Below are 16196 nucleotides of genomic sequence, written 5' to 3'. Positions count from 1 at the left end.
TTGACATGTATAAATTATGGCTGGGGATGGGAAAAGCTTGGCATAACATAAATGGCAAAATTTGGGTTTTTGTTCATGAGGATTTCCAGTCATAAGTTACAAGGAATACTGATCAGCTCCTATCATTAAAGTTAACTCAAATTGACTCCAATGAAGAAAGCATAATTACTATGATTTATGCTAGTACTGAAAGGGCAAATAGAGTCAATTTATGGGATGACTTATATGATATATCATTCAACATGAATGCTCCATGGATGGTGAGAGGAGATTTTAATGTGATTCTAGATGAAGCAGAAAAATATGGGGGTTTGCCAGTATATTTTCATGAGGTGGAGGATTTTGCTCACTGCTTGAACATCTGTCAATTAGAAGATATGGGTTTCAGGGGAAGTATTTTCATGGTGGAATGGTAGATCTGATGATACATGCATTTTTAAGAGGCTGGATAGATGTGTAGGGAATTAGGCATTCAAGATGCTTTCCTAAACTTTGAACTGGAACACCTAATAAAACAAGGATCTGACCATTCCCCATTGTTATTATCCTATAAAACTGATACCAGAGTTATCAGGAAACCTTTCAGGTTTCTGAATTTCTGGATTGAGCATGAAAGTTTTTTGGAGACTGTCAAAGAAAATTGGGAGGGCTGGTCAGTCATGATCCTTTCTTCAACTTTCACAACAAGATGAAGAAAGTTAGTAAAGCTTTGACCAAATGGAGTAAAGACACATATGGGAATATTTTCAAACAAGTTGCCACTTTGGAAGAAGTTATAAAAGTGCATGAGGCTGAGTTTGAACAAAATCCATCACAGAGCAACAGAGCAAGATTGCAGCAGGTCCAGGCTGAACTAATTAAATTCTATGCCCTTGAAGAACAATTTTGGAAGCAAAAGGCAGGATTACAATGGTTCAAAGATGGGGATAGGAATACTAAATTTTTTCATGCTCATGTAAATGGAAAAAGGAAGAAGCTGCAGATCAGGAGGATACAGAATTAACAGGGGTATGGTTAGAGAAAGAGCCTGAAATTATTCAGGTGGCCATAAGATTCTATAGGGAACAATTCACAGAGGAACAGATTCCAAGTGATTTTGCATTGCTGGATCATATTCCTAATGTTATTTCACCAGAAGAAAATGAGAGGATCAATGAAATGCCTGAAGAAAAAGAAGTTAAAGCGGCAGTTTTTGGCTTGAATTCAGATAGTGCAGGGGGACCTGATGGTTTTACTGGGAAATTCTTTCAATCATGTTGGGATATAATTGCAGAAGATATGGTGAGAATGGTGAAAGCTTTCTTTTGTGGACATGAATTGCCCAGATACATTACATGTACAAATCTGGTTCTTATTCCAAAGAAGAAGGAGATCAACACATTTTCAGACCTAAGGCCTATCAGTGGCCTATCAGTCTTAGTAATTTCACTAGTAAGATATTTTCCAGGATCATTCATGAAAGATTGGTTCAATTGCTTCCAAGATTAATATCTCCTCAACAAGCTGGCTTTGTAAAAGGTAGGAGTATTGTGGAGAATATCCTTCTAGTACAGGAGATAGTACATGATATGAGACTCAGGGGTAGACCCAGTGTTTTGGACGGCGCGCGGCGACAAAAGGCGACAAGGGCCTGCCTCGCCTTAAGGCGAGGCGAGCGGCGAGGCGCTCGCCTTTTTGAAGTGCGGCGCCAATAAATACCAAAAAATTAAAATATTTAATTGCATATATAAATAATCACAATCTCACTAGCAATAACATATTAGCAAATATTTCAATTCAAAAATTAAAAGTAGATAGTAGATTCTAAAAGTTTAGAACTTGAATGAGTCAATGACTCAATAATTATTGAACAGAAAAAACAGAGGAGAAAATACAGTCACTGCCTCACTGGCAGTTGAGGAAAAAAAAAAAAACAGAGGAGAAAATAGAAAAAGAAAAAAACAGAGGAGAAAAAAACAGAGTAGAAAAAGAAGAAGAGAATAGAAGGAGGAAAAAAAAAATTGCAGAAGTCGCCGGAAACAGAGGAGTCGCCGGAAAAAAAAAAAAAGAACAGAAGAAGAAGCAGAAGAAGAAAACAGAGGAGGAAGAAAGAAGAACTGAAGAAGAAGAAGAAGAAGAAGGAGGAGAAAGAGAGCGTACCTGAAAAGCTTGAAGGAGAAGAGAGGCAAAAAAAAAACCCTAGCCGTTGTTTTCATTTAAGTCTTCAACTTTTAATTGCTTTTTTTTTTTTTTTAAAATACCCACTGTCGCCTCGCCACAAGTGGCGCCTCGCCTCGGCGCCATTAGCGCCTTTCGCTCCCCTTTTGAAGGTGAGCTCGCCACAGCCCTAAAAGGCGGCAGAGCCACGCCTCTCGCCAAAGGCGAGATGGCGCTCGCCTTTCACAACACTGGGTAGACCAGCAAATGTTGTGATAAAGCTAGACATGACAAAGGCATATGATAGTGGCTCATGGTTATTTCTAACCAAGGTGTTAAGGAAAATGGGTTTTGGAGAAGTACTAATTGATATGGTTTACACAAACATTTCCAATAATTGGTACTCCATTCTAATTAATGGTCAGCCTTGTGGTTTTTTCAAATCATCGAGAGGTGTAAAACAAGGGGATCCCCTATCTCCAACTTTGTTCATACTGGCATCTGAATGTATGTCCAGGGCTTTGAATGCTTTACACTCCAAAGAAAGGTTTAGGGGATTTGGTATGCCTAAGTGGAGTCCTTATATTAATCATCTGGCATATGCTGATGATACCATTATTTTCTCATCTACAAAGGAGGACTCACTAAGACTTATAATGGATACACTTACATCTTATGAAGCAGTACGTGGACAAAAAATTAATAAAGGAAAGAGTGCAGTTTTTCTTTATCATAATGTGACTCAGGAGGTTGAAGAAAAGGTATTCGACATAACCAGAATACCTAGGGAAGATTTCCCCTTTACTTATCTGGGACTACCTATTTATTATGAGAGAAGATTGATATCACACTATAAGGAGATAATAGATAAGGTTTTTAACAGACTTAATTCCTGGACAGGGAAGCTTTTATCTATTGGGGGAAGGGTTACTCTTATCAAGCATGTATTATAGAGTATGCCTATTCATCTTTTATCTGCTTGTGACCCCCTGTTGGAGTGTTTGCTTAAATTCACAGAATGTTTGCTAAATTCTTTTGGAGTAATTCAGTTGGCAACTCTAGCAAACATTGGGTATCTTGGACTAATCTATGTTACCCTCAGGAAGAAGGAGGTTTAGGTTTCAGAAGTCTTCAAGATGTTTCTAAGGCACTCTTCTCTAAATTGTGGTGGAATTTCAGGACTAAACAATCATTATGGAGGATGTATATGAGCAACAAATACCTAAAGAAGGATCATGCAGTGACTGTACAGTGGAAAAGAGGAACTTATATTTGGAAAAAAATGCTCCAATGCAAAGATGTAGGGGAAAACGAAATTTGGTGGCAAGTGAAACAAGGTGATTCTTACTTCTGGCTAGATAATTGGACAGGATTAGGGGCACTATGTCAAATACTACCTCCTAGTTTCAATATGGATAGAACAGTGGTATTAATCAAAGAATTGAAGAGTGATGAAGGATGGGATGAAGAAAGGTTGAGAGAGATCTTGCCTGGTACTATTGTAGAACATATTGTGCATAGTATAAGGCCTCCTACAGGTACTGAACATGATAAGCCTTTTTGGAAGCCAGATACAAAAGGGAAATTTTCTGTGAAGACTGCTTTTCAACTAATCAGGCAGAGGGGGGAAACAAAGTATGCTTTACAGAAAATTCTGGATTAAAGGTTTGCCGGTGAAGATTTCTTTCTTCATCTGGAGACTGTGGCAAGTCAAGGTGCCATTGGATGATGTGGTGAGGAAATGGGGTATTCAATTTCCATCTAGATGTTATTGTTGTGAAGACTCAAAGGTGGAGATTCTCTCACATGTTTTCTTACTCTCTCCTACTGCTCAGTATATATGGAAGTGTTTTTGCAGGCCAATGGGCATAAACATACAAAACTTACAATTGAGCCAAGTAATTAATCAGTGGTGGGATACTCCAGTAAACAGTCATGTAAAGTATATCTTTCAGGCAATACCTTCAATTATTGTCTGGGAACTTTGGAAAAGGAGAAATGCAATTAAACATGGGGGAAAAATGTCTAAGGTGAAAGTTATGTATCAAATTATGCATACTATTGTCATGTTTATGAAAGTGAGAAGGGGGAATTTTAAATATGCCTCTTACAATTGGAATACACTGGTACAATCATTATAGAGGTACAGTCCTAGAACAAAGGGAATCCAGGTGAATTGGAGACCACCAGAAATGGGATGGATCAAATGCAATACAGATGGTGCAACTAGAGGTAATCCTGGACGAGGTTCCTGGGGGTTTTGTGTGAGAAATGAGAATGGGGACCTGATTGCTGTAAAGGCTAAAGAGTTAACCAATTCTAGATGCACTAATACACAAGCCGAGACTACTGCTATTTTACATGCTATAAGATATGTAGAGGAGAAACAATTTCAGCAAGTGATTTTAGAAACTGATTCTTTACTGCTGATGAACTGCATTCTTAAAATCTGGGAAGTACCTTGGCTAATTATTAATGAGGTGGAAGAGATTTGGAAGAGAATGAGCAATATGGCAATCAGAATTACCCATATCCTAAGAGAAGGAAACCAGTTGGCAGATCATCTTGCCAATTTAGCTCTAGATGAGGGAGAAGTAAATACTGAGTCTTTTCAGGAATTGGGATGCAAAGGAAGAAGGCTGATTAATAGTGATAAGCTGAGTCTGCCTTATTTGAGATTAAGATCATGCAGGAGACAGGTGGATGCGAGAAAATAGGGAAGAACATTATTATTTTTCATGTTCAAATGCCCTTAGGGCAGGAGAACAAGGAAAACGAGTTTTTAACTAATCTTGTTTACTTTTTTGCAGGACAACAGCATAAACTAAGCAGGAGGTGTTTCCCAACAATTACCAGGAATCTACTGAAGATCACTATCTTACTGATGTATTGTAGAATCATTCATGAAGGCTATAAAAGAGAAACCTTCACTTGGTTCTGCTCAATAAAAGTGATTCAATGTGTGGTATTAGCATCTTATGATGCTCATTCCATTGAATCACCAATATTGAGCTATCATATGAAGGTTTTCCCGGACACAGGGTCAAAACAGTGCAACATTTTGGTCCTACATTTCTATAAACATCAGCACAAAGGAAACAAGCAGCTAATAAGGGAGTATCAACTATGGACAACATCTAGCTCACAACATCAAACACAAAAGTAAAACATAAGCAGAATCATAGCTAAACAACACCAGCTCACATGGAATCACAATTGTTACAATGGCAGAGACACATATGGTTTGCACCGGAAAACATATGTATTTGGGGTTATAGTGAGTATAAGGGTGATTGAGCAAGGGTGGTATCAACATCTTTGGTTCTATTACTCAAAAACCTTTCTATTTCAGTATAAGCTCAAATCATGTGCGTCTATTCAACAAAACATGCCATAGATCAAGAAGGGGAAAACAACAACAAAGAGAAATGAATGATGATGGAAACTACATACCACAAGGAAATCAACGACTAAGAATGATGCACCTTCAATTCAGGACGAAAAGTGCAAATTACAGCTACAAATGGAGCAGCAACATACTAGATCTGAAGCAAAAAAGTCACCAAATCAATGGAGGAAAGCAGAGGAACGGAAGAAAAATCAAGATTCCAAGAAAAGGCACCTTCGATCAATGAAAAATGATGACAAATCCAGAGCGATCTTGGTCCGTGAAGCTCAATATTTGAAGAAGAGGGATCGTCACCTGAACTTTACTTTCCTGTTTCATTTTTTATTCTGGACCTTTCTTTCCTTTTGCTGCTTAACTTTAGTTTTTGTTGGACTTATTAACTTTAGTTTTTGTTGGACTTATTTCCATTGAGATATTATTGGACTTATTTCCATTGAGATATTATTAATAAAATAAACTAGTGGGGACACTTCACTGGTCATGCTTTTAAAAAAAAAAAAAAAAAAGTCTTGTTAGATTTCTCCCAAATTCTTGCCCTGCTAGATTAGAAAGTCAAGCATATATTTATGTATGTCATGTATACATAGGGCTGTTCACGGTTTTGGTTAAAATCAAAACCAAATCGAAAATTTAACCAAATCGAATAAAAAAGCCGGCATTTGGTTTGGTTTGGTTTGATTTGGTTTTAAATTTTAAAAACCGATAATATTTAGTTTGGTTATGGTTCTATTAAAAAATAACCGAATAAATAACCGAACCAAACCGATAAATTATATACATAAATTTTATAATTATTTATATGTATAATATTAGTTTTTCATAAATAATTATAAATATTTTATATATTTTAATCATTAATTTTATTTTTGGTCTACTTATTTCACATGATTGTTTAAGGAGAAATAAACAACTCATTGTAGTCGAGACCCTAGCTTTAGGGATAATGATAGAAAAACATTTAAAGTTTGAGATCATTACACAAAGTTTTTTTAATAAAATGGGAGAATTGAGGGCAAAATGCAAGTACTACCCCAAAGTTTGGGATCATTACACAAAGTTTTTTTATTTCATATATTTTTATTTTTATTTTAGGTTGTCTTTATGTTTAATTAATATGTATGTTTGTACCAACAACTAAAAGCTCCTATGCTCTACTTTATTTCGAGATATGTGTATTAAGATGACAAAAATGATGCAGCCACTACTAAGTTGGTTTTTAGCTCTATATGTAATAGTTTAGCAACTTTTGGTAACTTAAAGTACTACACTATCACTAATAGTGAAAATGTTTCTATGATGTATGTTTCACCTTAAACTATAAATAAAAGTTATCGTTTGAACAAAAAAAAAAAAGACATGTCTTTTTCAACTTTTTAATGTTTTACGATAAGTCTCTACACAAGTCATAAACCAAAAATCGAACCAAACCGACAATAACCAAACCGGTAGTTATTATTTAATTTGGTTTGGTTATGGTTTTAGACATTTAAAAACCGACTAAATTGGTTTGGTTATGGTTTTAATCAATAATCGACTCAAACCGAACCATGAACACCCCTATGTGTACATGAAAAATGTTCCTCACATTCTGTTTCATGTTGTATTTACTACAAGTAACACTACTCCGACATGAAGATATTTAAATTGAAAAAACAAAATCGAGGAAGCAACCTGTAGTAGATTGAAGGTTGAAAGACTTATAAAAAATAAAAATAAAAAAGTGAGAAATTAAAGGTAGTATGTTGAAATGTTAGTGAAGCTTATTTGATTTTCTTGTGTTTGTGCTTATAAAGCACTTCAATAACTTCAGTGTTGTAATCTCGAATTTCATTATTAGGTTATTTCGGGCTTAATATTTTGCAGGAACACTGTTGATGGATGAAGCAAAAGTCTTGCTATATTTCTTTCTAATTCTTGCCCCGCACCGATCAGACAGTCAGGTATATATTTATATATGTCATGTATACAAAAAAGTATTCCTCACATTTTTTCATGTTGTATTTACTACAAGTAACACTACTCCGACATGAAGATATTTAAATTGAAGAAACAAAATTGAGGAAACAACCTAAAGTAGAGTGAAGGCTGAAGGCATTATCAAAAATAAATTGAAGATAAGACGGACTGATGCAACAGATTCAGACGGTTTGATGCAACAAGTTAGTAATATTTCATCACAGAATGATTATTCCAGATTTTTTTCCAGCAAAGGTTGATTTTTTTTAATTTATTTATTTATTTATTTATTTATTTTTTTACTGTCGTTGATAATTTTTTATCATTACTTTGTTCTTTTATGTTTGTGTTTAATTCACATTTTAATAAATCAAGAGAGTTCTGAAATTTTTTATTGCAATGATGGAAGAACAATCCTCATACTTTAAGATACACTTATTGAAAAACAAATAAGGTTAGGAAGAAACAAGATATTGTCCTTATGAAAATCAACTTGAAAGATTTCAAACTTTTGGTAAGATTCTTTTGGTTGTGTTTAGAACTATTTTAATTTTTTGGTGGCTATATATAACATTCTGAGTTAAATTTCACTTATCATCCTTGATAGTCGGATTAATTGATGTATTTTCACTGAGGACAAGAGACTAAAACTTTCATAAAAGATTAGAGATGAAAAGGAATTTGATAATCTTAAAATTGGAGTCATAACTCTGAATCATAATTTTTGTAAGTTTTTCATATATTTTCATCTTTTGCGGTGTTTTTTCAAGCAATAATTGTAAGCAAAATTCGAATTGATGAAAATCCAGTTCTTAGACCATTTTATTGCAAATTAATAGAAGTTCTTTGTAGATACAACTTTTGAAACAAAGTGTTAATACCAAGTGACAAAAAGTGAATACACCAAGAACTTTGTCTATGAAATATTATTATGTGAGATGCAATGACATAACATATTACTTTATACGATAAAATATATCTAATTAAAAATACTATATAACTAATTAAATTGAATTATTTATCTTTGCAAAATGCAGGTTTAGAAGTTATCTAATTATTTAAATTTTATCGCACCGTGTAATAACATTTACTTTTATTATTTAAATGAATGTGGTATCTTTTTTTAACGTTAATTATAGATCTTTGCAAATTGCAGATTGGAAGTTATCTAATTATATTAAGCTAGTTAACACGGTCGCGCTTCACGCAGTAATAGACATCAACATAACAATAGAACGATCTTTTGTCGATATTGTAGTGGTGTAAATTTTATTAAATTTAAACTCATACAATAATTTGGATTATATTAAATTCAAGAAATATTAGTCCAAATAAATTATGGGCTAAAGTAATTGAATTAATTGTTTAAGTCCAATAAATATGGATTTGATTTAAAAGGGGCAATTCGCAGAATTGCCCTTCTTTTGGGGTGGTCTTTAAATTTTGTCCCTCATATTTGAAATCTTTAAATTTTACCCTTCGCTAAATCCCATGAGTTTCAGGTTCGAACCCCCACACGATCAAAATTTTAAAAAAAAAATTCGCAAGGCGAGTTTAAATTTCGCTATGCCCCCATCGGATACACTTGTGAAGGAATTAGCAAAGTTATGCGGACCCGATACTTATGCCTTATGGGCGGACTTAGCATAAGTATGCTTGCTCCGATAACTTTGATAATTCCTTCACAAGTTTATGCGATCCGGCATAAAAGTTTGTCCATTAAAAGTATGCCCCCATCGGCATAAACTTGTTTAGGAATTACCAAACTTATGCCGATGGGGGCATACTTATGCCTTATGGGCAAACTTTGTCTTGAAGCATATATATGCATTTTTTTTTTTTTTTTAACCACTTCAACTGTGTTAGAACAGAGTTACAAACATCCAGACAAACCTATGTAAATATTGAATCAGTGATGTACTTAATTTCTTTTTCAATTCCCACGTAATATCTTCCTGATACCTTCAAATATGTACACTCTTTAGAATCTAAACAAAGCAGATCACTTCAAGTCCATATTTCAGAGCCAATTAATCCTTAAAGCATCTTTATAAACTACAGAACTTTTTTTTTTGTCCAAAACCACAGTTATGAGTAAACTACCAGTTTGCCTTATAAGGCAAAGTTTAAATTTTGTATGCCCCCTCCGGCAGACTTTTAGTTATGTTTAACTAAAAGTCTGCCGGAGGGGGCCTTTGCCTTGAGGGGCAGACATTTAGTTATGCCGGATCCGGCATAACTTTAACTTTTTCTCAAAGATTGTATGCTGGATCCGGCATACACTCCCCCAGTCCTGCCTTGCGAAATTATTTTTTTATTTTATGCCTGAGCGGGGGTTCGAACCCAGAACTTCATGTATTCGCTCATCTTTCCAAGCAAAGGGCAAAATTTAAAGACCACAAATATGAAGGGCAAAATTTAAAGACCACAAATTTGAGGGGCAAAATTTAAAGACCACCCCAAACGAAGGGCAATCCGTGCAAAAAAATGATTTAAAAGGTCCAAATGCATTGGACTAGCCCATTTAATTGGGCTATAAAAGACGAGTCCATTTTTCTAAGTCCAAGATGATGTCTTTTTCAAGAGGCCCACCTTGGTGCCACGTGTCAAATGACGTGGCACGCCAAGTCAAATAAAGGAGCCTATAGGGCTATGCCACGTGTCAAAATGATGCAGCATGCCTAGTCAAATCAAAGGCCAATGAAGATGCGCCACGTGTACAAGTGACATGTTACGGCCAATCAAATATTGCCATGTCAGCTTAAATCTGATTGGCCGAGGTCTGTCTTTATCACAACTCTTCCATCCTACAACTATAAATTGGGGTCTCATAATTCAGAAAAGGGGACAGAAATTCTAACAAGAAGCCAGGGAGAGCTCGTGGATCCAACGCCACAGATTTCTCTACAAGCTAAAAGCATTCAAGCACTTAAGTATTTCTCTAGAAGTTCTAGAAATCCAAACGAAGATTCAAGATCAAGCTTCAAGCCTGTGAATCCAAGTACAAGTTTCAGATGAAGACCACCCGATTCAAGATCAAGCTCAAAAGCCCTTGAATTCAAGTACAAGTCAAGATCAAATCCATCAGTTCAAGATTAAGCTCAAAAGCCCTTAAATTTATCATTGAAAAGGCGAATCAGAGGATTCATAGAGATTGTAATACTCATATTCTGAAATCAAATACAACGATTGTTGCGATATTTTTCTGTCTTGATTATTATTTTCTCGACGCAAATTTTATTGTCTACAGATATAATCGACATAGTATGATAAACTACTACAATAATGTATACAAAAAATAATTCTATAAAATGGGGAAAAAAAAATAAACAAAAAGAAGTAGCATGACCACTTGCTCAGCACTTTATCCCCACATTTAAAGTTATTTACATATACCTGTCAGTCCTTAAATTAGGATATATTTACTAAATATTCTTGAACTATTTATTTATTAAAATTTGTTCTAAAAGTTGGTAACAAAGGCTCAAAAAAGCTCTATTTATTTCAAAGGACAAAGGTAAAATTCAAATTCAGGAAGGAAATAGAAAAAGAAATGTTAAAAAAAAAAAATGTCCAACAAATCTGCCATAGCAAAAAGAACAAAAAGGTGAGAAATTGAAAATACCAGAGATTAAGGATGTTTAAGTATTTTTATTGTATCAGAGAAAGCATAAATATCAAATACTATTCTCATTACAAAAGCTAACTTATGCAACATCAAGTACCAACAAAATAATATTAAAAAGGAGGAGTAAAATGTCCCCAATTAATGGTGCAAGATATTATCCATAATAACGAAGAAATCAATAATATAGATCGAAAGACGAAAAAGTGAGAATGCAAGATACTAAGGGAGTCTTAACATTTTATAGGATTATACCATGTCACTATATATTCTTGACCCATATGTTAATATCTATCCAAAGTGCTCTGTTTGAAATAAGTTCAATATATATCTTAAAAAAATAAATCTCCAAAATTATTACTTTATAGATATAACGTATTACCAATTATGCAAGAAACACATTTTCTGTTCAAACGACCTACTTATGTGCCTTTCAGGCAAGTGTCCCAGAGTGTAAAAATTCAAATCAACAGAACTCTATCAATGTCAGGCAAGTGTTCTTCGTCAAAAGATCAAAGATGAATATAAAAGTTTGATCTATTAGTAAAAATAAACCAAAAAGACATTTAAATAAGCATTAATTATAGGGAGAGGAAGAGAACCAAAATGTTTAGTCTACTAATTAAAATCATTTTGAATGAAAAGCAAAAACGATTTTTTTAAAAAAAAAAATTTGGCCTATAAAATGTGGCAACTCATCTTTCACCATTATTATATTGTAAAATATGACTCATGGAAGTCAAAGAAAAGTATAAGGACCTTAACACTACAAAAGAAAGACACCAAAGATTAACAGCTTGGACTTCAGGAATATTGACACACTTTTTTTTTTTTTTTTTTTTTTTGACACACCTATGCTTTGATTCAAGAGGGTGACAAATGCTCTAAGCAAGGGCTCAAAGATGTTTTTGCTTGTGGCTGTACAATCATCATAAAACTCTCTAATCTTGCGCCTTAACTAATTTAGCAATGTCCAAACTCTCCCTTCAAGCTAATTAAAATAGTACTGGGCATGGTGAATGTTTTATGAGCTTTCATATAATATTGAGGAACTATTGCTTGCAAGTTTGTTTCTTTTCCTCCGTAGCTGCTTATATATTTTGCAAGATCACTATCAATCTATATCTATATATAATATAAAGCTAGGCATAGACAATCATATGTGGCACCTCTCTATGGCCTCCATTGGCATTTATCCTTTTTCTCTTTTTTTGACATTTTCTCTATTTTTCTTTGAGTTTTATTGGAGTATAAAAAATATAGGAATAAATGTCTCAACATTTACTACTCCACTCTTTCACATTGCTAACGTTATAAAATTGAATTCTCAACATTGACCACTTTAATATTTCCTATTCATTGTGGTTGTAATGTCATTATATGTTCATCCTTTTTAACTTTTGCTTCAATTTTAGACATCAAATTCCCCCAGGCATACTATGGAGGTTGGAGGGTTTTGAGATGAAGAGGTAAGAACTTTCCTCTTCACTGTGGTTTTATTGTCAATATATGTTCCTCCTTTTTAGCTTTTTCTTTATGTTTAGACATGAAATTTCCCTCGATGCTAATGACTATGGAGGTAGGAGGCTTTCGAGATGAAGAGGTACGAAAATAATTATATTTTATAAATTATTAATTATTTAACTTTATATAAAAAAAAATCTGTGAGAATAGTCAATTCTTTGTCTCTTCGTGTTATGATATTCGAATAATTTTGTTGCTATTATGGGTTTGGTGTACTATACCGCCGTTCGTTCGCATAAAAATTTTCATATTAAAAAGAAAAAAAAACTTTGGTTATACATTAGATTGATTTTCTGATTTTTTTTTTTTGAATGTGAGTTTCAAGTTCGAGAAAGTGATCTTGACGTATTTTGCAAGTTAATTTTCCTCCACTTACATATATTAGTTAAATGCATGTTCAAGCACAACTTGATTTTCAAATATCCTTTTTAGGCTAATGACTATGGACGTTGGAGGCTTTTGAAATGAAGAAGCAATTAGATATTTCCTATTCATTATGATCTTATTGTCAATATATGTTCATCCTTTTTAATTTTTGCTTCGTTTTTAGACATCAAAAATCCCTGAGGCTAATGACTATGGAGATTGGAGGCTTTCGAGATGAAGAGGTAAGAAAATAATTATTTTTTATGATAATACTAATTATTATTATTTAACTTTATATGAGATTTTTCGTGTGAGAATAGTCAACTCTTTGTCCCTTCATGTTATGATATGTTATGATATTCTAATATTTTTGTCGCTATTAATCCTATTACGAGTTTGGTGTATGATAACGCCTATTTGTTCATATAAAATTTCACTTTAAAAAAAAAATCAAAATAACTTTTGGTTATACATTAGATTGATTTTCTGAAATTGTTTTTGAAAGTGAGTTTCAAGTTTGATAAAATGACCTTGATCAATTATTTAAGTTAATTTTCCTCCACTCACTATTTTTAATATTTTTTCGATTAAATGCATTTCAAAGCACAACTTGATTTTTAAAATACTTTTTTTTCCAGATATTGCATATTTTTTGTCCAAAAGCCCACTAATATAACTCATAGGAGAAGGATTAGAGAAGTGAAACAACTTTTCCCCCTTTTTGCCTCCTTAGCCATCTATAGATATGTACTCCATATAAAGCTAGAAATAAAAAAATGTAATGTGACACCTCTTTTTGGCCAAGAAATACAATTGTCTTTTTTTCTCCTTTTTTTGGCCTTTTCACTAATTCCTTTTTTGTTTTATTTCAATTTATGTATTATATTAGAAAATCTCAAGAGACACCCCTTTTAACTCTTTTAATTTGACATTTTCTTCTTTTTTCTTCCAAGCATGTCATATAGAAGAAGTTACGAAACAGTTTCTTCGATTTGTGCATTTAATTGCCGTTAAATTGTGAGTATTTACATTTCCATTCAATTATGAGTCTTTATTTCCCATTACTCTCACTAATCAATACATTACTTATCAGCTGGAAGTTGAATGTATATCAAACAACTTCATTCGTACTTTTGAGCGCCGCCTCCTAAGTGACCATTTTGCATTTGAATTCAACTAGATTACACATTGTTCACTTTTGAAGAACTTAATGGAGAATTTACAATTTCAATATAAGCTATAGCTAGATGGCTTGGCATGACTGGAATTCGCTAAGGGGAAGATGGTGATAGACATTCCCAAGCATCTTTAGGTACCAACTCATCCAAGAATGCTTGATGAAGATGATGGCTCCAAGCCTCCGAGAATACACTTAGAAAACGAGAATTGAAGTCAAGTCATGTAAGAAGATATTTTGTAGAGATGAATTCCACTTCCTTTGTAATATATTTTTTAAATTTGTCATCTTAAACATGTCATAAATTTTCTGTTGGTTTAAAATCATGTTGACACACACACACTTTTCTGTTTTTTTAAACATATATCCTTATATATATTTTATATATACTAAGAAAACATTACATGTTTATACATATGAGAGAGCTACAACTTTCTTAAAGAACTTTTTCCTTTTTTTACAAAAATAAAAAAAAGCAGTTTCAACGATACAAAAAAAAAAAAAAGCATCTTCAGAAGATCTAAAACTCTTAAACGGTTCTAAATTACAAAAAAAAAATCTTCAGGATATCAATAATCATTACGCGGTCCAAAATTACGAAAAGTATTAAAATTAAGAATTAATAATAAAATGAATTAAAACTGAAAAACTTATATGTTTAAATTTGAACACTAAAAGGTTTTAGCACTCGAATATTTAAAAATTTGTTTCACGAATTTAACGAGCTGGTATTCCAAGCTGCGCGAAGCGTGGACAAATTCACTATTTACATCATTAGTACAAGCGAATGAAACGCTAATGGAAATTAAAGGGCTTGGAAACTGATAATGGGGGCTGCGGATAGCACGTTGGCATGATAAATACTACACTAAAATAATTTACTGCAGTTGTGAAAGGTTTTAAAAAAATTGAAATTTTAAAGTACCCATTTATGGGTTATTCAATAGCCTTCAGATTTTATTGTGAAAGAAAGTTTCAAATGTATGATAAGGAGCAACAGTGATAGTGGGCTAATTCAAACTAATACAAGGGCTATCTGGGCTTGAATGTTACATTTATTGTAGTAAAATTTACTTGGCATAGCTTACATTATTACCTATTTATGGAACATAACTAAACCTTACAATAATTATATTTATTAGCTAAAATATAACATATTTACTTCCTATAGCTACCACTTTTTTACCACTCATCTGATAACTTCCCACACTCCTAAATTTAAGCAACAAAAAAAAAAGCTCCTCTCTCCTATCCCCCTAAATACGTGCCATTATGCCCTATATCCCTTAATTTCCTCCAATTTCAAATCAGTTTTATAATAGTTCAACTTCCTTGTTTATCTCTAATTAACTACTCATTAATTTCACTCATCATTCAAATCTAAATCCCACAAAAAGGTAAGATTCTATACTGATTTTTACGTTTCACCGTGTATTTAACTTATATTTTCGTTTTTTTTTTCCACTTTGGATTGATATTTTAATAGTTGTTTTTCATATATATTTTGGCTATATTTTTAATTATATTTTGATTATTATGTTCAATATTACTTATTCTGATTTCTGTTGACTATATTTCAGATATATTTTTCATATATTTTGACTATATTTAGAAAAATTTCAGAAAAAAAAAGTTGCAGTGAAAATGTTGTTACCTCAATTATGACTATATTTTGGCTATATTTTAATTGTATTTTTGATTATTACGTTCAATATTACTTATTCTGGTTTCTGTTGACTATATTTCAGATATATTTTTCATATATTTTGACTATATTTTTTAAAATTTCAGAAAAATAAAAAAAAATAAAAAAGTTGCAGTGAAAACGTTGTTACCTCAATTATGAACTCAACTTGAATTCGATATTTCAACCGATGAATTCACATATATATTCGTCGTTTAAAACGAGCTCTGTTCACTGGTTTGATATTGTCATTTTTCAAAGTTTTTTGATGAACTAGTTTTTTTTTTTTTTGGGGTTAAAAATATGAATGTACTTTTTG

At 32.9% G+C, this 16196-nt stretch overlaps 1 protein-coding gene across 1 annotated transcript; it reads left to right on the top strand.

The window, feature by feature from the left end:
• The first annotated feature begins 2423 nt into the window (after positions 1-2423).
• LOC132057675 (uncharacterized) lies at positions 2424-4723 on the top strand. Its single transcript, XM_059450293.1, has 6 exons — positions 2424-2897; positions 3037-3090; positions 3239-3771; positions 3995-4166; positions 4278-4592; positions 4658-4723. Exons 1-6 carry the CDS (start codon positions 2424-2426, stop codon positions 4721-4723), a joined length of 1614 nt encoding a protein of 537 aa, XP_059306276.1.
• The last annotated feature ends 11473 nt before the right edge of the window (positions 4724-16196 follow it).

Source organism: Lycium ferocissimum, chromosome 5 (assembly GCF_029784015.1).
Source record: "Lycium ferocissimum isolate CSIRO_LF1 chromosome 5, AGI_CSIRO_Lferr_CH_V1, whole genome shotgun sequence".
In the NCBI taxonomy this organism is placed as follows: domain Eukaryota; kingdom Viridiplantae; phylum Streptophyta; class Magnoliopsida; order Solanales; family Solanaceae; genus Lycium; species Lycium ferocissimum.
The sequence above is the reverse complement of the archived record's forward strand: the minus strand, read 5'-3'. Positions and strand labels throughout refer to the sequence as shown.